This window comes from Ceratotherium simum, chromosome 2 (assembly GCF_057802395.1).
Source record: "Ceratotherium simum simum isolate JZ-2026a chromosome 2, ASM5780239v1, whole genome shotgun sequence".
Taxonomy (NCBI): Eukaryota; Metazoa; Chordata; class Mammalia; order Perissodactyla; family Rhinocerotidae; genus Ceratotherium; species Ceratotherium simum.
Genome location: NC_141901.1, coordinates 46,103,587 through 46,129,680, shown reverse-complemented (window position 1 = coordinate 46,129,680; position 26,094 = coordinate 46,103,587). Strand labels below are relative to the sequence as shown.

The 26,094-nt window shown below is 48.3% G+C and overlaps 2 protein-coding genes across 3 annotated transcripts; one reads left to right on the top strand and one right to left on the bottom strand.

Annotated features, from left to right (window-relative positions):
* The first annotated feature begins 7,167 nt into the window (after positions 1-7,167).
* BOLA1 (bolA family member 1) lies at positions 7,168-8,375 on the top strand. The gene is made up of 2 exons (XM_004435939.3): positions 7,168-7,264; positions 7,643-8,375. Exon 2 carries the CDS (start codon positions 7,646-7,648, stop codon positions 8,057-8,059), a length of 414 nt encoding a protein of 137 aa, XP_004435996.1. The 5' UTR covers positions 7,168-7,264; positions 7,643-7,645; the 3' UTR covers positions 8,060-8,375.
* A 2,257-nt stretch (positions 8,376-10,632) lies between these two features.
* On the bottom strand, positions 10,633-25,759 carry SV2A (synaptic vesicle glycoprotein 2A). 2 transcript variants are annotated; one of them, XM_087444131.1, is made up of 13 exons: positions 25,736-25,759; positions 20,236-21,213; positions 18,754-18,934; positions 17,787-17,938; positions 17,542-17,675; positions 16,776-16,865; positions 16,419-16,529; positions 16,146-16,234; positions 15,303-15,467; positions 14,958-15,091; positions 13,884-14,090; positions 12,916-13,075; positions 10,633-12,491 (listed from the first exon to the last, which is right to left on the bottom strand). In XM_087444131.1, the coding sequence occupies exons 2-13, from the start codon at positions 20,855-20,857 to the stop codon at positions 12,308-12,310; spliced, it is 2,229 nt and encodes a 742-aa protein (XP_087300257.1). In that variant the 5' UTR covers positions 20,858-21,213; positions 25,736-25,759; the 3' UTR covers positions 10,633-12,307. The 2 variants fall into 2 exon arrangements, with proteins under 2 accessions (XP_087300257.1, XP_004435997.1); XM_004435940.2 differs by lacking the exon at positions 25,736-25,759 and adding an exon at positions 25,129-25,243.
* Between the last annotated feature and the right edge of the window lie 335 nt (positions 25,760-26,094).

Here is a 26,094-nt window from a genome sequence, read left to right as displayed (position 1 = left end):
AGCGGGGCCCCACCATAACTCTGGTACCCTTCCAGGCCCTACTTGAGGGGTCAGCTGACCTCCCCCTCTCTGACTTCTGATCTCTTTTTTACTTCTGTCACAGTGACCCTGTGCTATTAGGAAGGGTGAAGGGGAAAGAGATTATATTGAACCCTTATTATGATATGCCCTATGCTAGGGGCTACCTGTGAAGTGGATATAATTGTTTGCTTCACAGATAAGGAAACTGAGGCTCAGAGGAGTTAAAGCACTTGCCAAAGGTCATACAACCACTTAGTAAGACATGATTAGAACACAGGTCTGCCTGACTCAAAGACTGTGCTCTTCACCACTTCATTCACACTACTTCACTAACTAGATGTTGGGCTTCATGAAGTCACTTACCTCACCCAGCCTTGCTTTCTTCCTCTATTAAAAAGAAAGAGAGAGAATTAGACTTAATACTTTAGATTCCATCCAGCTTTCTTCCTCTATTAAAAAGACAAAGAGAGAGAGAGAAAGAGAGTGGAGGGGAAGAGAGAGAATTAGACTTAATACTTCAGATTCCATCCAGCTGTAAAACCTTATTAGATAAGTCTAGATAGGCCAGTATCCTACAAATTATACCAGGCTCAATTACTATCTATTGCTCCCCAGAGCTCCTTTCCCAACATTCTTACCAGAGCTATTAAAAAATAAAATAGAGCAGGTCATTTGTAAAAGTAGTACACCATCACAGACAAACAGGCTCAATCTTATTTCCTTTTATACCTCTAGGATTTTTAAGCAAAGGCAACTGAGTTCCCTCCCAGGCAATCTAGTTAATCAAACATTTATTTTGCATTCCAGCTCCATTCCACCATTCCATCCATAATCCTCTTTCTCCCCCTTTCCCTCCCCCTCTCCCACCACCACCCCCAGCCTCCTCCACACTGAGCTGCACACCATTCATGAGATGAGCTAGGCCTTTCCACAGCTCCCTGCCATTGCACATACAGTTGCCTCTGGGTGGAATGCTTCATCTTCCTCTTGACCTGGCAAAATCCTCCTCATCCTTCCAGTTTCAGCCTAGATATCACCTCCTCCCCCCACACACACAGCCTCAGTGTACCCACATCTCTTTGTTCACATCCTGGTGACAGCACTTACCACTCTGTACTGTGCTTTGACCTTGGTCTCACTTCCTTTCTGTGACCACCTCAACGAAGAGACCATGTCGTCTTCATTTTTGAATCAAGAGTCCTTAATTTCTTCTACCTGGCTCTTAATAGAGTAATTAAATGTTTTTGGCATGAATAAATGAGATAATACTCTTAAAGAATTAGTGTCTTCTTTTTTTTTTTTTTTGTGAGGAAGATCAGCCCTGAGCCAACATCCGTGCTAATCCTCCTCTTTTTGCTGAGGAAGACTGGCTCTGAGCTAACATCTATTGCCAATCCTCCTCCTTTTTTTTTGCCCCCAAAAGCCCCAGTAGATAGTTGTATGTCATAGTTGCACATCCTTCTAGTTGCTGTATGTGGGACACGGCCTCAGCATGGCTGGAGAAGCGGTGCGTCGGTGCGTGCCCGGGATCCGAACCCAGGCCGCCAGTAGCAGAGCACGCGCACTTAACCACTAAGCCATGGGGCCAGCCCCTAGTGTCTTCTTTTTTTAAATATTTTTCTTTAGTCAACAACCACTCTCCAAACACCAACCATAAACAGTAGACTGTGGTAGCCAGAGTGATGGGAGATATAATAGAAGCTCATCAATTCAATAAAAACAATATACCCTACCATAATAGAGTTGTTAGACTAAGTGAGAATAAATGTGAAGAACCTAGTACAGAGCCTGGAATCTCCGAGTCCCCAGTGCTGGTTAGAAGGCAGGATAGCTTAATGGTTCAAGAGCCCAAATTCTGCAGTCTGACTCTGGGTTGGTTTACCAGATCTGTGACCATGGGCAAACTACCAAACCTCTAAGGGTCTCTGCTTCCTTATTGGTAAAGTGAGAGTAATAATAGTAACTACTTCATGGGATTATTGTAAGAATTAAAAGAGTTCATAAATGTAAAACATTTAGAATAGTACCTGGCATCAACAAAGCAGGGACATCCCAAAAATCCTTTGAATGAATTTGCCATTTCAGAAATAAACATTGTGTTTATCCTCTGACCTAGCAATTCCACTCCTGGACATACACCAAACAGAAACGAATGTTTACATCCAACAAAAAGCATATACAGGAATGTAGTATAGTCATATACTACAATACTACACAACAATGAAAATGAACAAGTTACCACCACACATATGGATGAATCTCACATACAGTGTTGAGCAAAACAAGACAAACACAAATTAATTCATACTATGTGATTCTATTTATATGAAGTTCCAAACCAGGGAAAACTAATCTATGGTGATAGATGTTAGAATAATGGTTATGGCAAGGTGGTATTGACTTTCCTAGGAGCCTTCCAAGGTGCTGGAAATTTTCTGTATCCTGATATGGGTATATTCATCTGTAAAACTAAGCTGTACACAAGAATTGTACGTTTCTTATGTGTAAATTATACATCAATAAGCACAAATTAATTTTTTTAAATGAACAAATATCGAAGTAATCATCATGGGGGGAAAATTGAGTACTTTCTTGGGCATCCCAATCTTCATGGTACAGATTAGTGTTTATTGTTTTTGTTTTGTTTTGTTTAATTACACATGAGGTGGCCACCATAATCTCTTGGTGCTTAAAGCCTCTAAAATTCTTATTCTGGCCATGAAAAACCTTCACTAAATAATATATATTATTATGACAATATTATTATTAGAAACAAAGACACTAAGTTTGCCCTATGGAACTTGCAACCTGCAAAGCTTTCATTTATTTTTGCAACAGGAATAAAAACGATGTTGGCCTTGTCTAGTCATACACTCATCCATCCAATACATTTTATTGAACACCCAAGTATGCCAACACTGAGCTTAGCATAACACATCTAGAATGTAGTGAATACATTACCTCTGCTGAGATCTCTCTTTCCACATGGTTAGTTCCCTCTAGTCATTCAAATCTCGGTTTAAATGTCCCCTCCATAGCAAGGCCTTCTCTGACCACAGCATCCCCCCATTCCCCACCACTATCACTGGATTAGCAAGTTGCAAGGCCCTGACCAAAAACAAGTCTTATAGATTCCACCCCTCTAACAGTGTTCTAATTGATTTACTTCTCTCTAGCCTATCTCCGGTTATCTTTCACCAGACTACTGCCAAAGGCTTTTCCACTCTTCTCCCTGCTTCCAGTCTTCCTGTTCCTCTAATACATTCTGCACACACTAGCCAGAGTGATCTTCTAATAGAAAATCTGATTCTTTTCTCACCATATACTCTCTCCCCAGGTGATTTCACCCCCCTCACCCACTTCCCCACCCACCCACCCCTGATGATCTCATTTCATCTTCAATAACTCCTGCTTCAAATACACTTCTCAGATGCTAAAATTAGTAGACAAAAGCTTAATGAGAAACAGGATATTACATAGACTCACAGTATCTCCCATGATTACAAATGGACAAAGAATAATTTTACAATGTAGAACTAACTTTCACCTCAAAAAATAAAAATAAAAGCAACTAATTTTCACCCGAAAAAAAAATAAAATGGAGAAACCTGAGAGATACCACCTTAATCAGGGGATCAGAATTATCACTACCAATAGGACAAATCAAGTTATCTGCCCCCTGGTATGGTTCACTGAGAAGGACGCAACATCACTTCTGCAGTATTCCTGCCACAAATCCATGTCCTAAATCCAAATCATAGAAAACATTAGACAAACCCAAATTAAGAGACATTCTACAAAATAAACGGTCTCTACTCCTCAAAAATGTCCAAGTCATGAAAGACTAAGGAACTATTCCAGATTAATGGAGACCAATGAGACATCACAACTGAATGTAACATGTGATCCTAGATTGGATCCAGGACCAGAAAAAATTTTTTCGGCGGCTGGTCCAGTGGCATAGTGGTCAAGTTCACATGCTCTGCTTCGGCAGCCCGGGGTTCGCAGGTTTGAATCCCAGGCAGGGACCAACGCACCACTCATCAAGCCACACTGTGGCGGCATCCCACATACGAAATGGAGGAAGACAGGAACACATGTTAGCTCAGAGGCAGTCTTCCTCAGCAAAAAGAGAAAGATTGGCGATGGATGTTAGCTCAGGGCCAATCTTCCTCAAAAAAAAAAAAATTTTTTTCATTTTGTATAAAGAACATTAGTGGGACAATTGGCAAATTTTTGAGTAAGATCTGTAGGTTAGATAATAGTACTGTATCAATGTTAACTTCCAGAGTTTGACAATTATGTTGTGGTTATGTGAGAAAATGTCTTTTTTTTTTTTACTAAATACAATTAGAATTCTCCAAAGAAAGAGACTAATAGGATATATACAGATAGAGAGATTTATTATAAGGAATTGGCTCACATGATTATAGAGGATGACAAGTCCCAAAGTCTGCAGAGCTGATGGTGTAGTTCCAGTCCGAGTCCAAAGGCCTGAGAACCACAAGAACCAAGGCTGTAGTTCCAGTCCAAAGGCCGGCAGGCTGGAGACCCAGCAAGAGCCAATGTTTCAGTTCCAGTATGAAGGCAGGAAAAAAGCCAATGTCCCAGTTCAGTGGCAATCAGGCAGAAAAGAACTCTCTTTCTCAGGGAGGGTCAGCCTTTTTGTTCTGTTCAGGCCTTCAACTAATTGGATGAGGCCACCCACATTAAGGAGAGCAATCTGCTTTACTCAGTCTACCAATTTAAATGTTCATTTCATCCAAAAACACACTCACAGAAACACCCAGAATATTTGACCAAATATCTGGGCACCCTGTGGCTCAGGCAAGTGGACATATAAAATTAACCATCACAGGTAGTTAGACATAAATGGGCTTTATCTCTGAAACTTACTCTCAAAAGCTTCAGAAAAAAAGTATATATGTGTAGATAGATACACAGAGAGAAATAAAGCAAACATGGTAAAATGTTCACATTTGGGTAATCTAGGTACCAGGGTGAAGGATACACAGGAATTACTTGTACTATTTTTGTAATTTCTGTAACTCTGAAAGTACTTCAGAAGAATAAGTTAAAAATAAAATATATACACAGAACCATATATCCAACTTGATATCTTTTCTTGGATATCATAAAGACTCAAGTCCAAAACTGAATTCAGCACCTAATCTTCCCCCAGCCCACCTCCCCACCCTCTCAAACCTGGGCTTCTTCCAGTATTCCATATGTCAGGGAACAAATGCCATCCATCCAAAGGCAGAAATCTGATAGTCATCCTTCACACGTCCTCTCCCATAACTGACCCACTACCATATCCTGTGGATTTTACCCTCCTGATATACATCCTGTAGCCACAATTTTTTCCATCTCCACCTCCACCACCACCACCACCTTGGTCCAAGTCATCCTTATCTCTCACCTAGACTGCTACAATAATCTCCCAACTGGTCTCCCTGTTGGCACTCTTCACTCCCCTACAGTTCTCCACGCTGCAGCCAGGGATCTTTGCACAATACAGATTTAAGGAGAGCTAAATGCAATGCATGATCCTTGACTGGCTTTCTAAAAACGAAAAGTTGTAAAGAACACTAATGAGACAACTGGGGAAATTTGAACATCAATTGCATATTAGATAATAGTATTGTATGAATGTTAAATGTCTTGGGTGTGGTAATGGTATTGTGGTTAGGTAGGAAAATGTCCTTGTTCTTAGGAGATATATGCTAAGGTATATAGTGGTGAAGTGTAAAGATTTTTGCAACTAGCTTTCAAATGCTTCAGCAAAAATAACAATTATTTTATTACTATTATACAAACACATATTCAAAGAGAGATACAAAGCAAATCTGGCAAAATGTTGTCAACGAATATAGGTGAAGGGTAAATAGTGTGCTCATTGTACTAATCTTGCAACTTTTCTGAAAGTTTTAAATTTTTTAAAATGGCTAGGGTAAATATTACGTAATTAGGTTAAATTTCTTGAGTATGACAAGGGTATTGTAGTTATGTAGAAGAATATCCTAGTTCTTAGGAGATACATGTTGGAGTACTTAGGGGTGAAATGTCACACTATCTGCACTTTATTTTCAAATGGTTTAGCCAAAAAAAGTATATAAAATATTTAAAGTATATCAGTATATATAAAGTACTTAAATATGTCAGTATATAAGTATGTAATATATATAAATGTAAAAAATAGTGAAAGGTAGAGGATATTGCTTTGTACTATTCAACTTTTCTGCAGGTTTGAAATTTTTCAAAATTAGAAGCTGAGGAAAATACTTAGGCATATATAGAGAAATATAAAATATTAAGGATACAAAATAAAATATAGATTGAATTGAAAATTTATATATCATCTTGGAAAAATCCCATCCTGTTACATCCCTGCTTAAAACCTTCACTAGCTTCCCACTGCTCCTAGGATAAAGACAAAACCACCCAACAAGGCCTACAAGGCCCAGCGGGATCTGGTACCTGCCTCTTCTCCCGGAAGGCCCACCCATTCACTCCGCTTCCCATCACCATCATGTCTGCACTGTCGCCTCCAATCATACCTAACTACACCCGAAGAAACCACTCCCCCAAAGTTCTCTCTCCTCCTGGCCTTGGCACTTGCGGCTACTACAGCCTATCAGGGACTGAGAAAGAGGTTTTTGTGTTCCCCTAAATCTCCTCTCGGAAGTTTTCTGTGCTCTCCCAAGTCTGAGTGGCATGCCTCCTTAGCATCCTGTTCTTAGTCCCATCATAGCACCTAGCACACGATATTGCAGTTGTCCGCTCACTTGTCCATCTTCCCCAGTGTTCTGTAAACTCCTTTGAGGACAGGGCCTGTCTTTATTCCCCAGCCTCCAGGACTAGTCTGGCGCACAATAATTATGTAGTCAATAAATGGAATGGATTTCCATTTTCTTGTATGTAAAATAAAGGAGTTAGGCTACATGATCTACAAGATCTATTGGCAATAAAATGGATCGAAGAATCCCAATCCCAATTGCGCAGGAATTCCCATTTTCTTTGCGATTTCTCAGGTTCAGCACGTCCGACGACCTCACGAGTCGAGACAACCAGAGACTACAGTTCCCGTGAGCCTTCGGGACATCACTTAGCGCCTGCCCATTCGCTCGCGCAGCTAGGACTCTATTTCCCAGCGTGCCTCAGGACTCAAGGACCGCATTTCCCAGAACGTCAGGAGTTCCGTCCGTGAGCGGGAACTGCGGTAGCCAAGGCTGAGCGGAAGGTAGAAAGGGCCCAGCCCGGGGTTCAGAGGGGACACAGGGACACTGGCTCAACCAAAAGCCTGGAGTTTCACATACCCTCCTTTTGCAACCTCCAGCCCATTCCCTGCAAATCCCTTTAGTAGCGAACATGCCTCGCGCGGTGGCCGTCTCCAATCCCCCCTCGGCTGCCCGCGGCTGGAGGCCAGATTCCCCCCATGTCACACAGAGGAAAGGGGCGGTGTCTCGGGGCTCGCCGTCTGGCGTCCAGGCGGGCTCCCTGGAGGAGCAGAGTATGGACGTTGGCTGGGAGTAAGGGGGTGGGGAGGGTGGGGAGAGACTGCGTCTCACCAGGCGCGAGGCCCTGAACCTCACTGCTCTGGTCCTTGTCTCTGCTGTAGCCGATGCTGAGTGGGCAGCTGGTCGGGCGCCTGTTCTCCATGGCCGGCCGCGTCTGTCTGTCCCGGGGCCGCGCGGGATTGGCGACTGTCGGTCCCGTCGAGGCCGCCATTCGCACGAAGTTGGAGCAGGCCCTGAACCCCGAGGTGCTGGAGCTACGCAACGAGAGCGGTGGCCACGCTGTCCCACCAGGCAGTGAGACGCATTTCCGCGTGGCCGTAGTGAGCTCTCGCTTCGAGGGACTGAGTCCCCTGCAAAGGCATCGGCTGGTCCACGCTGCGCTATCCGAGGAGCTGGCTGGGCCGGTCCATGCGCTCGCCATACAGGCGCGGACCCCCGCCCAGTGGAGGGAGAACCCTGAACTGGACACGAGCCCCCCCTGCCTGGGTGGGAGCAAGAAAACTCGAGGAACTCCCTGAAGCCCCAAAGAGAGGGAGGACTAGGATCCGAATGGGTTGGGTGAGAATAAACTACTGGGGTCTGCTTCCCCTCAATACAGTCGTATTTGTAAGGGGTGAGGACCCCTGGGCCATTCTACTAGCGCATCCATATTCTCTGGAGATAGTAACCCATTTTAGATCAAAGCTAACCCAAGGAAAGAATAGAATTACTGACTACTGCTCTTGCCCTGAACTATTCAGGAAAAGCTGCCCAGTTTCATGTTAAATTGTGACTAAGGAATCACCAGACCTGATGACTTGGAAATAATCCTGTACATTAAAAGATAAATTATCATATGAGGTGAATTGCCGTGTTATTAATAGCCTGTTGAATTAGTGCTACGGATGTTCTTGGGCGAAGAAGAAAGGTACCTGTAACCTAGGGTGGTCAGGAAGGGCTTCATGGGGGAAGTAACCTAGTTGGATCTTTAAAGGAAAGCACAGAATTAAAGCAGAAAGGAGAGGAAAGGTGTTGCAGGCAGGGGAAGAGCCCAAGCAGAGGCATAGAAGTTGAACTGGGCAGTGAGTTATTGGACAAGACAGGAGTTATAGACACATTTGAATTTCATACTAGAGGAGCGTTCGGCTTTCTAACAGCCTGTCCATTTCCAAAAGAATTTGCATTTGTTTGTAAGAAAAATCTTTCACTAAAGCAGTGAAAAGATGATGACCTAGGAAATAAGTATAGAAGATGGAGAAAACTTTGTGTAGCCCTTTTCCTTATGAGCCTTCCAAATGTTAAGTCATATTTCTGAGGGAGCTCAAGTAATGTCTAGATAAGCAACTTTCTGAAGATCTCAATGTGCTATTCAACTTTTCTCCAATGAACATGAGAGTGCTAATATCTCTCCAACTTAGATACTAAAGAAGAAGCGTGATTAACATATATCTTGACCATTTCTGGCTAAAGAGATTAGACTGCATCTGGTTGGGCAGTAGGGAGTCATTGAAGCGTTTGGAGGAAAGGCATGCCAAAGAGCATTTTGGGGCAGATTGATCTGACAATGATGTGTAAGTAGGTTGGCATAGGAGACTGGAGGCACAGAGATCAACCAAGAGTGAAGGTGAAACCCTGACTTAGGTGTCAGCTGTGGAAATGGAAAGGAAGAAGTTGATTTGAGAGCTAACATAAAATAGTCAGAAAAAGGCTTGATTAGAACAGAAATAGACCAGAGAGTGGGGAGTCAAGTGTAACCCGCAGGCAGTGGTTTTCAGATTCCTCCCAGATAAGAATTCCCAAGGGAGCTTGTTTAAAATGTGGATTCTAGGTCCACTCTCTTCAAAAAATAGGGTTCTGATTCCCCAAGTCAAGAATGGAATCTAGAATCTATATTTTTAAAAGGCACACGAGAGGATTTGGAGGAAAGTTCTGTTCTCAAGAAACTACTCCTCTTTTTCATTTTTGGGGTTTTTAAATTTTTTTTAATTTATTTTTATAAATTTTGATTGTGGTAAGAACACTTAATGTGAGATCTATCCTCTTAAATGTTTAAGTGTACCATACATTATCATTGACTATAAGTACACTGTTGGACAACAAATCTCTAGAGCTTTTTCATCTTGCTTAACTGAAGCTTTATGCCTGTTGATTAGTAACTCCCCATTTTCTACCCCCAGCCCCTGGCAACCACCATTCCACTCTTTGAGTCTATGAATTTGACTGTTTTAGATACCTCACAAGTGGAATCATGTAGTAGTTGTCTTTCTGTGACTGGCTTATTTCACTTAGCATAATGTCCTCATGGTTTCATCCATGTTGTCACTTATTGCCTAATTTCCTTTTTTAAGGCTAAATAGTATTCCACTGTATGTATATACATTGTCTTTATCCATTCATCTGTGGATGGACATTTAGGTTGCTTCCACATCTTACCTACTGTGTATAGTGCTGCATTGAACATGCTAGTGCTAATATCTCTCCAAGATCCTGATTTCAATTCTTTTGGATAAATACCCAGAAGCAGGATTGCTGGATCATATGGTAGTTCTATTTTTACTTTTTTGAAAAACCTCCATATTCTTTTCCAGAGCAGCTGTACCATTTTTCATTCCCACCAACAATGTGCATGCGTTCCTATTTCTTCACGTCCTTGCCAACACTTTTCGTCTTTTGTTTTTTTGGTACTAGCCATCCTGACAGGTGTGAACTGATATATCTCATTGTGGTTTTGATTTGTATTTTCCTGATGAGTAGTGACATTGAGCATTTTTTCATATACCTGTTGGCTATTTGTATGTCTTCTTTGGGGAAATAGCTTTTCAAGTCCTTGGCCTATTTTTTAATCAGGTTGTTAGTTTTTTTGCTATTGAGTTGTAGGACATTGCCCCCAGGTTGTCAAATCTGGGAGACTGAGAGCGCCCTCCATCTGTAGAAGTGGATAGGGCAGGGTTGAGAGGCCAGTTTAGGAAGTAAATGTGATGCATCCTATTATTCTGGCCTTCAGTTTGGAGAGAGAGTTGTTTTTCCATCTCACCATCTTCCCCTCCCAGGACTATAAGGAGGCAGAACAGAGTTGGATGTAGGTACAGAGGCAAATAAGCAGACATAGCCGTTTCGGATTTTAAGGATTTGTTTCCTTTTTATTTTTCATCAATATTTTTCATTTCATTTTTCACATCAATGGAGTTGGGTTTAGGGTTCCCCAGGAGGGCAAGGGAGATGGATGGGTCCCTCCAGGAGGTGCAGGGAGAGGGCTGCGTCCAGCAAGTGAAAGGTGAGGAAAGGGCACACACTCACACACTGGGCACTGGAGGAGAAGGCAGTCCTTTGAGCACAGACACCAAAGAGTTAAACAGTCACCACCCGGTTCAGTGTTACAAAATGGGGGGAGTGACCATAGGGTGGGGCACCAGACGCAGCATGAGGAGAGTGAATTTGGATTTTCTTTTTTTGTTCTTGTTTTCACTTTTTTTTTTAACATTTTACAAACAGCTAAAAACTACAACACATCACAGCTACGATGGGAGGAGAGTGGGCACCGAAGAAAGCAGCCACACGGAGTATGGTAGGGCAGGGGCAGCTTAACCTTGAGGAGCCACTGTGTGGAAAGGGTGAGATGGGGAAACTGAGGCTTCTGCTCCCTGCATTAGGGGTCCCTGGCTTACTGCCCAACCTCTTCCCACTTTAAAGGAATTGCCAGGAGGGCCCCTGCTTCTTGCCCCTGCCCCAGCTCCTTGTGCTTTTTGATCTGCTGGTTTGACCATATGCCTGGTTTCTTTCCCTCTCCTGCTCCCCTGCCTGTGAGGGGACAGGTTGGGGTGGGAGGGCAGTTGTGCTCTTCCTGTCTGTGCTATAGTGGGTGGAGCCTCTCACTCCAGATGAGGCCTGTGCTTCTCAAGAGGGGAGAAGGTGGACCTTATCAGTTGCCCTCAGAAATCCCTAGACTGTGGGACTCTTATCCCAGCCTGGCCTAGCGCTCCTCCCTCCCAAGCCCGGCACAGAAACAAGACTAGGGGAGGTACTATGGGAGGCAGGGTTGTGTGTGTGTCCACAGAAATTACCCTTGGCTTGTATTTTAGGACAGTATAGTGACACCCCTGCCCCACAGCACATACACACACATACATAAGTGTACGCACGCATTCACACACACACAGTCCTGCTGAGCTGCCTCAGAACTTAAGATATAAATAAATAAGAATCAGAAAGCTAATTTCATAAAATTTAGGCTTCTTACTTATAGCCCAAATTGAGGGGGAAGTGGAGGCCAGGGGGCTGAGGTTTATTGCTACTCCCCCAGCATCCAACAGGAGGTGTGAGAGGGCACCCAAGGCCCTTCCGACTCTAAGAAGTTCTTTTGGTCCGTGGTCTACACCAGGCCCCAGCCCCCGGCATAACCATATGCCCGTGGTTTCACCAGGGCCTAGGCAAAAGGAATGAAGGGGAAGGCAGGAAGCCCTTTCTGGAGCCCCTGGAGCCGGGAAGAACACGGGCCCCTCACTAACACTGGGGGAGAAGGGTGGAGCCAAGCCTTCTCCTGTACAAAGTCGAGGGTGGTAGGAGGTGGGGAGTGGAGCTGCATCCCAAAACAGGGATGAAGGAGCCTTCTCTGTAGTCCCTGCCCCCGGAGTCACACACATGCACACGCGCACGCACACACGGCTAAGACACCAAACACAGGGGAGTGGGGAGTGAGGGCTCTGGGGGCCAGGATGGCAGGGCAGGGAGGGGGAAGAAATTGTTGGTCTCACAGTGTGCCTGCCACCCCCAAAGCCCCAGAGACCCCTTCACTGCAGCACCTGCCCCCGGGTCTCAGGCAGCTTCAGGGCCAGAGAACTACCGAGGGCCAGGGCAGCTGAGGCAAAGAGGATGGGAGCAGCCTTGGTGATTCCCACAAAGGATGTGAAGATGCTGATCCCCAGCACAGCTGCCAGCTTACACAGGGCATTCAGGAAGCCGAAGGCTGTGGTCCTGCTCAGGAGTCCCCCAGCGCAGCAGGCAGCAGGGAGGGGCCCCGCCCAGGAGGGAGACAAAGGAAGAGGCAGGGGAGGATGTGGGGGAAGGGTGGGTAGGCAGGGAAGTGAAGCAGGGATGGCAGGCAGTGTCCAAGAGGGAGAAGGAAGGACAGAGAGATCAGAGAAGTGAGGGAGGTACATCAAGGAATAAAGATACATTGGGAGGCAAGGGAGAAAGGAGACCAAAAAATGAGATTAATAGTTAAGACTTCAAGGAGTGAACACAAAAACTACCGGCTTTTAGAGGAGAAACTCAATGGGAATGTGCACCCTTTTACCCCTAAAGACGCCTTTCTCATTCAGCCCCCTTCCTCACCCCACTTCTCCCCTGCTCTCTAGGCCCTAAACCTGATGCCCTGCCCCTACCACACTCCAACTACCTCTTGTCCGAGGGGTAGAGTTCAACAGTCAACACGTCCAGCGCGTTCCAGGATGCAATGCTGACCCCCCCAAAAAGGCAGAGCAGAGCGATCATGGCTGACTCGCTGTTCCCGAAAGACAGGAAGAAGCAGGAGACACAGGACATCACGCTGGAGCCAGCTGGAGCCAGGAAAGGAGAGAGCAGCATGAGCCTGGCCACAGTGAAACCCATCCACAACCCACCCTGTCCCATCAAGCAGCGTTGAGGGCAGCCCAGGATGAAATTCTCTTTTTCTCAAGGCTTCCCAAAAAGAAGCCTTTTCACTCATCCCCAACTTCCTTTATAATTGTCTTTTTTGTGTGTGTGTGTGAGGAAGATCAGCCCTGAGCTAAAATCCATGCCAATCCTCATTTTTTTGCTCAGGAAGACTGGCCCTGAGCTAACATCCATGCGGATCTTCCTCCACTTTATGTGGGACACTGCCACATCATGGACTGACAAGCGGTGCATCGGTGCGCGCCCGGGATCCGAACCCTGGGCGGCCAGCAGTGAAGCACGTGCACTTAACCGCTACACCACAGGGCCAGCCCCTATAGTTGTCTTTTTATTAATAATATCAGCACCAACAATTTCTTCAGTGCCAGCTACGGGCCAAGCAATGGCCCCCATGTTGCAGATGAAACAGCCGGGCTCAGAGAGCTTCAGGAACTTGCCCAAGGTAGGGGCTGGAGCTGAGATTCAAAACCCATAACCTCAAAGCCTGGGCTCAACCACTTGCTATTCTGTCTGCCTCCTTTGCCCCTGAGAGGAGCTTCCATGGCAGGCCCCACCCCATCCTACAACCACCCCCTAAGCAGAAGACATGAGAGAGAGAAACTTCTCTGGCCAAGTTCTTCCACAGACTAAGGTGAGAAGCCTGTTGACATCCTCCATCCGCCCCCGGCCCCCTGATCAGTTCTGACACACCACCCAGCCTCTCCCCCTTACCAAGCATTCGGAGCCTGCCAATCTTGTCCATGAGCAGAGCAGACACGATATTCCCAGGAAGCACAGCCAGTGTCCCCAAGAAGCTGACAAAGTACACCATGTAGGCGCCTTCACCCGTCCCTGTCACGTCTAGTGGGCAGCCCTCTTTGTTGTGCAGGAATGTGCTGTTCACCAGACGGCTGTTCACAAACTTGTACTCAAACAGGTCTGGGGGCGAAGGCCAAGACAGGCAGGTGGTCACAGCAAATGTGAGCAGGAGGCAGCTCCTGCTTATGGCTCAGGGCTCTGCTTTGAAGGCTCTGCCTTCAGCAGTGAGGGCTCTCAAAGTCATTCAGGGCACTTATTGCAAAACATTCAATTATATCACCATAGGAACCAGGAACCTTTACAGCAGAAAATGACCATGGCCTATCAAATGAAACAGTGTGACTGGCTGTTTCCAAGTTTCTTCATTAATAGTCTTTGCTTCTGGTTCATTCTTTTTGTCTACCCTAGCTAACTATAAGCAGTAGCAGTGCCATGGGTTTAGGAAAAATTGCTGAGAAAAATACTAAAAATCATTAAAAGTCCTACCCATTATTTTTTAGTGCAAGGTGGGCAAAGCTCACCCAGTACTCCATTTAGAGGTAGGAAACCTCAGTCTAGCTCACACACCAGCATTTCATGTCCATATAGTTTGAGAATCACTGTAAAGAAATGGACTAATGCAATGATTCCCAATCTTTTCCCCACAAAATATCACTTTTACTGTTTTTGTTTTTCCCAAGGACCCTGTTTTTATGATTTTTTTCCCTCTTCAAAAGTGCATTAATATCACTGCAGAGTCATTTTAATTCCACCCAAAGGCAAAGAAACTTGATGTTTTTGTCAGATATTCTATCACAGAAAAGTGTTCAATTTCCATTAGATTTTTGGAATTATTGGTAGTAGCTAATAGGCTCCCATAACTCTTCCTCTAAGGCTCCAGAAAGCTCAGCCTCAGAACCCTGAGCTAGGGAATGAGGAAGGTTCCTTCTCCCCTCCTCAAGGTCCACCCCACCCTTTCGTCTGACAGCCTCCGCCATGCCACCTTACCAGTGTTGTAGAACACGGTGTTGATGAACGTACAGTTGCGGAAAAACGTGTTGCTGGAAGTAACATCCTCAAAATAACACTCCTCAAATAGGGAGTCCTCAAAGGACACTGACTTCAGACGCAGCCCAATGAACCTGTGAGGCCAGGATGGTGAGAGACACTGTCCCCTCATCCTCCCACCCTCCTCAAGACTCATTCCCTTAGAGAAGTAATGGGAAGCTGCAGCATTGAGGAGAAACCACGGGTGTTTGTGCCAAAACACTTTGTCTCCAAACTCCCAGACTCATAAAAGAGACAAGGGTAGAAAGGACAAGGGAGGAGTGAAGTGTAAAAGTCCCCACATACTTGTCATTGAAGTACTGTCCCCCTCGGTGGATCTGATTCTCCAAGGTGAAGTTAAAAGTCACATGCTCTACACGTTCCCCAGGGAACACTTTGGTGCGGGCTGCGTAGTCCACCGCCTGGAGATGGCGGATCATGTCGGGAAACCAGACAGTCAGGCCATAGTAGCTGAAGAGTCAAGAGTGATAGAATCAGACAGGCCTCAGGGATCAGAACCAGGCAGTCCAGAATGAGGGGGAAATAGAGGATCAGCCCATGTCAGGACCTTGCTCACCTCTCCAGCCCCATCTCTCACGACTCCTCCCTTCACCAACTGCTGTGGGTCTTGGGGGACTTTAGATTCTTCTAGCCCATCCATTATACTCTTTCTTATCTCCCAGGCATTTGCTCTTCCCTCTGCCTAAAACAGTCTCCCCATCCCACCCTCAGCCTGTCTCCCGTTTATCCTTTAGGACTCAGAACCCCACCCCACCCCTGGGCTGGGAAGGCTCCCCATATGCTCCCAGAGCACTTTGTACTTCCCCCACTGTGGCACTCATCACACTGCTTTACAGCTAGTTTTGTCTAGCTCCCTGACCAAGATGTAAACTCCATGAGGACTGGGACCACTTCTATTTCACCCCAGCACAGTACCTGGCACAGAACAGAAACTTAATACTGTTCAGCCTGTAATATAAGTTTGTTGGATTAGTGAATGAAGTAGAGGAGCAGGGTGGAGGATCAGAGGGGCTCTGAACAGCACCTTCCCTCATCATTTGTCCCCTTCATTTCCATTTTCTCCACCTCTCTCCCAACCCACACACCATGACATCCACCACATACCACCAGCGCCACCCACCTCCTCACCTGAATGACATGGTAAACCACACACCCATCATCATCAGAGTGATGCGTCGATATTCTGGACCAAAACAAGAGAGGAAATTCCCCCAAACCTAGGCAGAACAGAACAAAGTCAGGCAGTGGCTGCACTAACTTCTAGCACTCCCAGATCCCCATTTTTCTGCCCTACCACCTCCCTTCGGTTCACCCATCACTCCCACACACAGGCGCGAGCCCTGCTTTCCTCTCCACCTCTCCCATTTCCTTCTGTCTCTCCACCATCCCATCCCCCATTACCTGTCCTCCCAAGCTCAAGGCCCGGACCCCCCAGCGCTGGTACCAGGTCCCTGTGTCTGACTGGATCTCAATCAACTCATCCTCCTGATGAATTGTCTTAATGTGGGTTACCTAGGGTCAAGAGAAGAGGTGAGCAGTCACACAGTCTATATTTCCCAACCCCTTCCTGGTACCTCAGTTTCTCTTGCAGTAGCAAAATGGGAGGCGGGGGTGGATATGATACCCTGAGAGCTCTCGTTGAGGGAGAATGTGGTCGGAGATGCCTAGGAAGGTGGGGGCGGGGGGGTATCCAGAGAGGGGCCAGGTGGGGCTGGGGCTGCAGCGGCTTGGAGAACTGAGGGGAGGGCTGTGGCTTACTGAGAAGACGCGCTCAGGATGCCCCTTGGCTCGCATGTTGGTGTCATGAACTTGCTTCAGCACCATCCAGGCCTCATCGTGCTTCCCATTCTAGAGCCATAGACACAATCCTCACATCTAGGTTAGTCCCCCCTTGACCCAAGGTTATAGACTCCCTCCCTCAAACCTGGTGTCTAGAGTCATAGGACACAAAAAGGCTCCCACCTCAACCCATGACCTATGGACACATCTGACACCCACTCTGAAAAAGCCCTAAGTGGGGGTACAGCAGGACATAATCAGACTTGGGCAAGAGTGGGGGGAGTCCAGGAGACAGACACAAGCACAGGTCCTAGGGATCCCCTGGTACAACGGAAAGAGAAAACTGAAAACAAGGGGAAGGATGATGATGGGCAAGTACGTAGTCAGAGAAGGGGCAGCATCCTAACCCTGCTGGACCAAGATATAGCCGGGAAGGCAGTGGGGAGGAGTACGGGGTAGAAACTTCTCTTGAGCTGTAAAGTCAGGGCCAGGGCCAGGGCCCCTGCCTGAAAAGTCTTAAGCCACCCATGGGTGAACAGGTCCCCTGGTTTCTCCACCCACAGAACCCTTCTGGAGATATATTGCAAGACAAAGGAAGCAAGATGAAGTCCCCAGGAGTATGGACCCTGTGAGGAAGGAGTATGGACCCTGTGAGGAAGGAAGGTAACCACATATGATCAAACCAAACCCACAGAGGGTGTTTGAACAGAGGAGCCCCTGCTGCCCTCCCCCCAGCCCCATTCACCTCCAGGAAGAAGCGGGGACTCTCAGGCTGTGTGGTCAGAGCCCCGATGGCAAACACAGAAGGAAAGGCGCAGACAAGGACAAAGACCCTCCAGCTGTGGAACTGGTAAGCAGACCCCATCTGAAAGCTCCACCCTGGCAGGGAGAGTCACAGCATCAGTAGAGAGGCCAGAGGCTGGGGGCTCCACCACAGGGAGCACAGGAGAGGAGAGAGAGTTTGGGGTGCATTCCCTGGGGGCTGCTCACCATAGTGGGGGATGATGGCCCAGGCCATAGCAGCTGCGTACACTCCGCCAATCATCCAAAACATGCAGAGCCAGCTCAAATGCTCCCCACGTTTCTCCTGGGCCAGAAACTCCGAGAAATAGGAGAAGACAATGGGGATGGACCCTCCAATCCTGGAGGGCATTGCAAGAACTCAGCATTGGAAAATGGCCATATTCCTGATCCCCTGCCCCAGTGCTCTGGATCCACAAGTCCGTTTCATCTTCCAGACCTTTTCATAGAGACTTCTTCTCACACACAGTGCCCTACAAGCTCCCTCACCACCAGCCATCAAGCACCCATCCTTGGGACCTTGGGAAATAGGCAGACAGGTCTCAGGGAAAGGGGGGAAACATGGAATCTTGAAGAAGACTACAGAGTTGGAAGGGAAGGAAGATAATTACAGAAAAGAAGGGAAACCCTCAAAGAGCAAAGATGAGCAAACAGGGGTCCTGAGGGCAGGTAAATGGGAGCAGGCCAGAAAAGAGTTTGGAAACAAGGCAGAGAATGCATGCAGGTAGAAATGTAGGAGTGGGGTGGGTCAAGGCTGCAGAGTTCTGGCAGCTAGGGGTATTAGCAAGGTCTGTGGTTGAATGCAGGGAATACTAGACTTTGGGAAGGGGATAACTCAAGAGCCCACAGGGGCCCAGAGGTGAGGCTGAGACCCACTAGGCCTCTTCTTGGAGCCAGGCTCAGAATGGAACTAGATGGTGGGGTGGAGGACTCAGGAGTGGACCAGACATGGAATGGCATTCAGGACAAGCAGTAGACAGGTCCTGGACAGGGAGAAGCTGGCCTGAAGATGGTGAGAGGAGAAAGGAATTCATTCGTTCAACTCATATGTATCTGAAGTGCATCTGATGTGCCTGGCACTGTGCTGGGCCCTAGAGATATGACAGTGACCAAGGCACAGTCCTGCTTTCTGGGAGCTTAGGAGGAGGACACTCACCCAACCCCAGAAAGGAGGCGGCAGAAGAGGAAAGTGCCATAACCCTGGACGAAAGATGAGAAAAAGGCGAAGACGCTGTTGACCGAGAGTGAGATGAGCAGACACTGTCTCCGACCCAACCGATCAGCCAGACCTCCCCAGAGGAAGGCTCCCACCATCATGCCCAGGTAGACGATGAGGCCTGGAAGGAGGAAAACAGAGGCAGAAGGGGTATGAGCAGACACACTTCAATTCTCCCACTCACTGAACATTAAATGAGCTGAACCTGTGCAAAATGGAACAAGGATCTGAAGGACTTCTAGAAGCTAGTCTACCCAGAGATGAGAGCAAGTGAGAGAAGATGAATTGTGTGAGCAAAGATGTTGGCCATCTCTGCAAGCTGGGGGTTCAAAGGGGGGAATGCAGATATGGGAGAACCCCAGAATTCTCCTCTTTCCCTCCCTCTCGCTCTCTCTTGCTCACTCTCTTGCTCTCTGTGACACACACACACACACACACACACACACACACACATGACACCCTCATCTCTGGCTTTCCTGGAATGAGGAATGGATCTGCCTAGATTCCCAGCCCCTCCCAGGGTCCCCTCTATCCTCTCTGCCTTGATGCCCTCAAAGCTGCAGGAGGTGTCTCTTAACATTACCTGGGAAAGCAGTTCCATTCCTTCAATCCTTCTAGGAAATCCCACACACAAAATCCTTCCTTTACTCCTTCCAGCTCCAATACTCCTGGTCCTAAAACTCTCCTGTTTCTCACTTCCTTCATAAAATTCAGAGCTGGAATTGATCTTAAAAATCATTTACTCCAAACTCTGCATTTTACCCACGCCTAAGCCAAGCCCCAGGGAGAAGAAACCTGCCCAAGGTCTCATGGCAACTTGGTGGCAGAACAAGACCTAGATCCTTTCTGATTGAGTCTAGGGGGGTTCCTCCCTCAGGGTCCCCATCAGGAAGGACCGTTAAAAACCCTCGCTAACCCCTGAACACTCCCAAGGCTGACTGAGAACAAGTGTAACCAGCTTCTCTGGTTGAAGGCCCAGGATTCTTCCGTTACACCCACCACCCCAAACTCACCCTCCCCATTTAAACCAGGGAGTGGATACTGACTTCTCATTCCCCTAATCAGGGAAAGGGAGAAAGATAACAAGAGGGAAGGCTCTGAAGAAATATTAAATGGGACCCATCCCACCATGGCCACCTCCTGCAAAAGTAACTAAGCAGACCACCACCCAACCACTGGCCCAAGCCCCAGCCCAGCTGCCCTCCCCCAGGCTCCTCGCACAAACAACCTCACTAAGACCCAACCCCAAGGGGGGGCAGTGTGAAGGGAGAGTGTGCAGAGGAACCCTAAGCCGTCTGGGGACATCTTGGGAGCAGGGTCCTAGGGAGCCCAGTGGTGAGGACAAGAGTAGTTCTCAGAAACAGGGATGTTTCCAGAGTTTGGGGCAGGACAGGGCTGGAGTGCCCCCCCAATTTGTCTTACCCAGCATGCCTTTGTTGGAGTCAGACAGGCACATGTCTTTCTCAGCACTGGGCAGCACGAATCCCACCACAAAGATCTCAACACCATCAGCCATCAGCGCCAGACCAAGCACGAAATAGAGTGTCCACTGGAAGCGGCCGTGGCCACACTCTCGGAGGATGGCTTCATACTGCTGGGCCAGTTCTTCCCGTTCTTTCCGCCGTTGTGCCTCCCCTAGGCCCCCAGGGGGGCCCTCCCCATCACCCAAGCTGCCCCTCACTCCAGCCAGGGGTGCCCCATCTGCCATCCGCTCGCCTTTGCCCCCAGACTCTGCCCGGGGGATGCCCTGATATTCCCCCTCGTAGATCTCATCATCCTCATCATGGCCCTCAGTAGCATCACTAGATGCGCCACCTTCCTCCTCGTCCTGGGCCCCTTCCCCACGGTAATAGCCATCAGCAGGGGCAGGGAAGTCATCATCATCCTCCTCCTCCTCAAAGCGGGAGTAGGATCTGCGGGAATATTCATCCTGGACTCTGTCCAGGCCCTTCACCACCTTTTTGGCTGCATGCTTCTTGACTTCCTTGGCAATGTCTTTGGCCCCACGGATGAAAGCTGCCCGGTCTCTGAAGCCCTCTTCCATGATTGGGCTTTGGGAACACTTCACTGGATCTCCACCACGCCCTGATCCTTATCCAGCTTTTGCTCAAGGACTCGTGGAGTTAGAAAGATCCCTCCCCCAGTTACTGAGATGAAGTGTGTTTGAGTATCTTTGGGTTCAGAAGAGGAGAAAATAGGACGTGGCCAGTGAGTGTCTGGGAGGATAAAGGAGGGAGAGGAACTTTGGCCTATACCCAGTTCAGTTGGGTGCATGGGGAAGGGAGAGAAGGGATGGGGGAAAGGGAAGGGGAGGGGGAGCCAGGTTGAGGGGTGCTAAGCTGGGGAGCCAGGATAACTCAGGAAAGGCCGCGTACTTCTCTTCCAGGAGCCTCTGGAGATCTAGGAAAAATAAGAGGGAGAAAAAAGAGGTTGTGAGAACTAAGATGGTGAAGAAGGCCAATGTAGACCTCCTGTTGACCCAGAGCCCCACCGGGACCATGTGATACAGAGATGATCTCCTTGCTTCAAGCCCTCACTCAAAAGGAGATGACTGTCTGGGCCAACTGTGGGTCATTCCGTATAAGCCCCCTTACTTTGACCTTGGAGACTACACCCATGGAATTTGCTCCAGAGTCACAGTCACCTATCCAGAGCCTTTCTGCTAACCCCCATCAAGATCAGACCCCTTGCTTTACCACCAACCTGCAAAGAACAAAACAGGAAATATGAGAAACCAGAATTCCCTCCTCTAGTCTGGTCTGGATTTCTTACTGGGGGCAGAGCTTGGGGAGAATGTGCAGAAGGAGGACCAAGTCCTTCAACCTGTTGCCTTCAGTCCACTGCTGGCATCTGAAGGTGGGGCTTCCATAGTCCTTCCCTCAGGTTGCATGTTTACAGGCCTCACAAGGAAGAGTCTTCTCCCAACATAGCCCAGTGGGTAAAAGCTCGGCTTCCAGAGTCAGACAGATTGGGTTTGACTTCCTCCTTCAGCACTTGCTAGCTAAGGAACCATGGATATGTTTCTGAATATCCAAGCCTCAGTTTCATCTTATTTAAGAAGGGGAAAGTAAGGATTAAATGACGTAATGTGTATAAGCTCCTTACCATAGTACCTGGCATAGAAAAAATGATGAATAAATATTAGTTATTACTCCTTGTGGTGACAATAATATAGTGAGATACCCTCTACTCCCTTATAAGACCACAGAACGAAAGTCACCTCTGGATGCTCTTTAGTGTGAGCAGCAGAAAGGGATACTGGCAAAGAGAAAGCTGGTTTAGTGCAAAGCACATGGCAGTTACACAACCTAAGTTGAAATCTCAGCTCTGCCATTTACTTACTAACTGATCTTGGGCAGGTTACTTAACTTCCCTAAGCCTCAGTGTCCTTTTATTTATTTATTTATTTATTTATTTATTTATTTAGTGAGGAAGATCAGCCCTGAGCTAACATCCACACCAATCCTCCTCTTTTTGCTGAGGAAGACCGGCCCTGAGCCAACATCCATGCCCATCTTCCTCCACTTTGTGTGGGACGCTGCCACAGCATGGCCTGACAAGCGGTATGTTGCTGCACGCCCAGGATCCGAACCCGGGCCGCCAGCAGCGGAGAGCAGGCACTTAACTGCTATGCCACGGGGCCAGCCCCCTTTATATTTAAATTAGGGATAATAATCTCTATTTCTCTGAATCGATGTGAGAATTTAATCTTACAGTAAAAATTCTATAAATATTAGTTTCCTTCCTTCCTATTAGATCGAAAAATGTGAAAGAAGCAGGAAGCAGCAAGGGAAAAGCCGGGGGTCATACTTAGATGCTTTTGCCTAGTATCCTCCCAAAACAGAGTCTCAAGACCCCTCCGCCTGTATTCAAACTAATTCCAGCAGCTTGGTCCACACTGTCTCCCTCCAGACAAGCAAGGGAAGACTCAAAAAAGGGGAGACCTGGAACCTGAGGTCATGGAGAAGAGGGCAGATCAAAAGCTAAGAAAGAGGTGATGACTGGCTGCTGCCACCTTCCTTCAGGACATCATACAAGGGCCCCCTTTCACTGGTGGGGGTGGGAACGGAAATGACTGGTCAGACATATACGTTTCCAACATGGAGGTCTAAGGTCTATGGTCACACCTCATTCCTCCAGGGGATCCCTTCCTAATCCCCCTTAATCCTTTCTGCTCCTCCGCCAGAAGTCAAGGAAAAAGGAGTCCATGAATACCGCATTGCGTAGGAGGCTGGTATAGAATGAAGGGGGCCTTGGGCCTCCCCCCCAAAAAAGACATCCTCTAGAGGGAGGCATAGGAGAACCACCCACCACCACCCCCGCCCCCCGCAGCTTCCTTCATAGAAGCAGAGGAAGCAGGACTAGATTCTGATCAGAGATCATCCCCTAAAAATATCCTGCCACCTTCTGCTCCCACCCATCCAGGGGCTTCATTAAATGTCACACATGCATATACACACACACAGTAGCCCAGGTAGAGGAGGATAAGCAGTGCTATGTGGTTCAAAGAGAAGAACTGGCAAGCAGAGCCTTAGCCCCTCAGGACAGATGTGAGCAGTGGACCACAATAACCAGAACCAGTGACCCCTATGTCACCTTCTTTTCTTTGTGGTTCAGGACCCAAACCATCCCCCAAACTGCATGACAGTTTGCTTTCTTCTCCTTTCTTTCCCAACTAGGATCTCCTCACCAACCCTGAAGAAGGCAGATGGACCCACCAGACGCCATACCCTATGTTTGTTAACACTATTTACCCCTGAGAGGTACACATAGGGTAGAAAAGGCCCCCAGAGCCACAGCAGGATGTGATGGCTCAACAGCCAGCTTCCCCAGGGCCAACAAGCCCAGGAGGTCAGGAGGAAGAGAGAGAAGACAAATTCTTTGAGCTGGTGAGGGAGCAGTGCTATTTTTAGCCCCGAAAGCAGCACAGGGTGGCTAAGCCTGTGGGAGAGAGACAAGACTTGGAGAGGTGGAGGTTAAGGGAGACAAGATTCAGGGTTACATGGTCCTTTAAGGTTGACAGGCTTCACCTGACGGGAAAAATGTGCTCAGGAGATTTTCTGCAGAGGATGGAGGGGGGCTGAGGGGACTCCTGAGCAAACGCTTCCTTTCAGGACAACTAGCTCAGCCCTGGATAAGAGGGGGGTCCAGAAGCGCTCCCCGAATCAAAATCCCTGACTTTGGGGCCACCCAGATTCCCCAGTCCACCCTAGCCCAGGTGACAAGGTCATTAAGAAGTAGTCACTCATCAAAACATCGACCGAGGGGGAGGTGGGAGTATGATGGGGGAGGAGACGCTGGAGTACCCGTCCCCATTACAGCTGGGTGATAGAGCCTCGGCCTCCACCTCAGCCCCTACTCAGGACAGCCAAGGCTGCCCCTCCTCTCTCTACTGCCCACCCCAGGGTTAGGAAGATGGAGCATCCACAGTGCTGAGAACAAAAAGATGAAGGTGTCAGCTGAGAATGCACACGGAGGAATACAGAGAGGCAGGGACCCAAGGAGAGACCTCCACAAGCACAGGCATAGAGACCACCCCTGCCGGCATTTGCGGCGACCCCCTCCCCATCTCGCCTCTGCTCTGGTATAAGGGAAGAGCCCCTAGACTTGACAATCGACTCGCTGAGCGCCTCCTCCCCTTACCCACTTGGTCTTGCTGCTGGACAAGTGCCCATCATCACACAACACCCCTTCCCCTCACCCCAGAGCAAGAGCCTCCAGCCCACACCATCCGTGCCCCCAACCCTGGTAGTTTACCATCTCTATCTACCCAGCATTTCCATTTTTCATTCCCCTTCCCTCCCTCCTTCACCTTCCCTTCCTTCTCTGCCCCTCCGCACACCCAAGTCCAGGCGAGCAGACTGAGGCAGCATCCATTCTCTGGCCCCAGCCAAGGTCATTTATCATTAACGAGGCGCGCGCGGGGGCGGGGGGGGGGGGGGCAGCGCCAAGGTGAGGAAGAGATTGGCGTATTAGGGAACCCTATCCCACCTAACAACTCGCCCTCCCCCCCCCCCCCGTAATACCTGAGGAGGGTAGTAGGGACTTAGCTAAGGTAAAGAAAAACACCCATATCATGTATATATGTATGTATATATGTCATACACATATATACTGATCATACATATATATACTGACCAGCACAGCAACTGAAATAAATGTCCATTCAAACCACCACCAATCCCCTCACCCCTAAAGCGGGGACGGTCACCCTCCCCACGAGCAAAGCATCGGAGGATAAAATGGCTGCAAGGTAAGGCAAAGATGCTCTGCCTGCGGCGGGGTGGAGGTGAGAGACTGAGAGAGGGGTCTCACCTGGGCTGGGTTCCCCGATAAGGGAGTCCCGGGTAAGGGCGGGGGTCTCGGCCGCGGGGCTGGCAACAGCAGCGACTGCTCTGGGTACCAGGAGAAGCGGCAATGCAGACCTGCCCCCCCCCCCCCCCCCCCGCCACCACGCGCTCCGGCCCCGCCTCCGCCCGCTCCCCCCCTCCCCCCTCCCCCCCCCCCCCCCGCGCCACTGAGCATCGGGAGAGACCATTGTTGGGGGCGGGGGGGGGGGCGGTGGCGGTAGAAGAAAAGAGGATGGGGAGGGACACGGGGCTGTGGGAGAAATGATGAAGGGGCTAGGGAGGGGAGTTGTCACAGGGACAGCTGGAGAAAACACGGCCCTTCCAAGTAAAAGATGAAAGGAACTAAGGAAAGAAATAGTGATGTCAGGAAGACAAGTGGGAAGACAGAAAGAGAGGTGGCCAACGAGGCAGCCCATTTCTCAGTGCCCCAGTGCCAGAATGGCAGGACTCACGAATTTCAGGGGCTCTCGCTGCCTTCAAAGCACCTCCCTTTCCCTTCTCCCACTGCTCCCGGCCAAACTCCATTCCCACAACCCTCTCCCGAATCCGGAGTGCTCAGACTCCAAGTTTACCTGGCTATTTTAGAAAAAGCAGGAATAACAATAACTATCCTGAACTGCCGGAGGCAGAGACTCCTGGATCCCTGCCATTTCTTTCAGAAACAGTCCAGATTATTTGTTTACAGTGCAGTCAGACCTCCCATCCTTCATTCCGTTGGTGGCAGCAGAGGTGAGTACTGGAGAAGCTGAGGGGGTTTTACAGGCCTAACCAACTGGACATCTCCCCTTCCATTCATTTGCTGCAATGACTCAGAAAGGGCCTCCCGCAATACTCTTCCCTCTTTCTTTTACTATACACACACACACACACACACACACACACATGCACACACACTTCTGCTTCCAGTGCAGGAAGGAGTGAATTGGTTTCA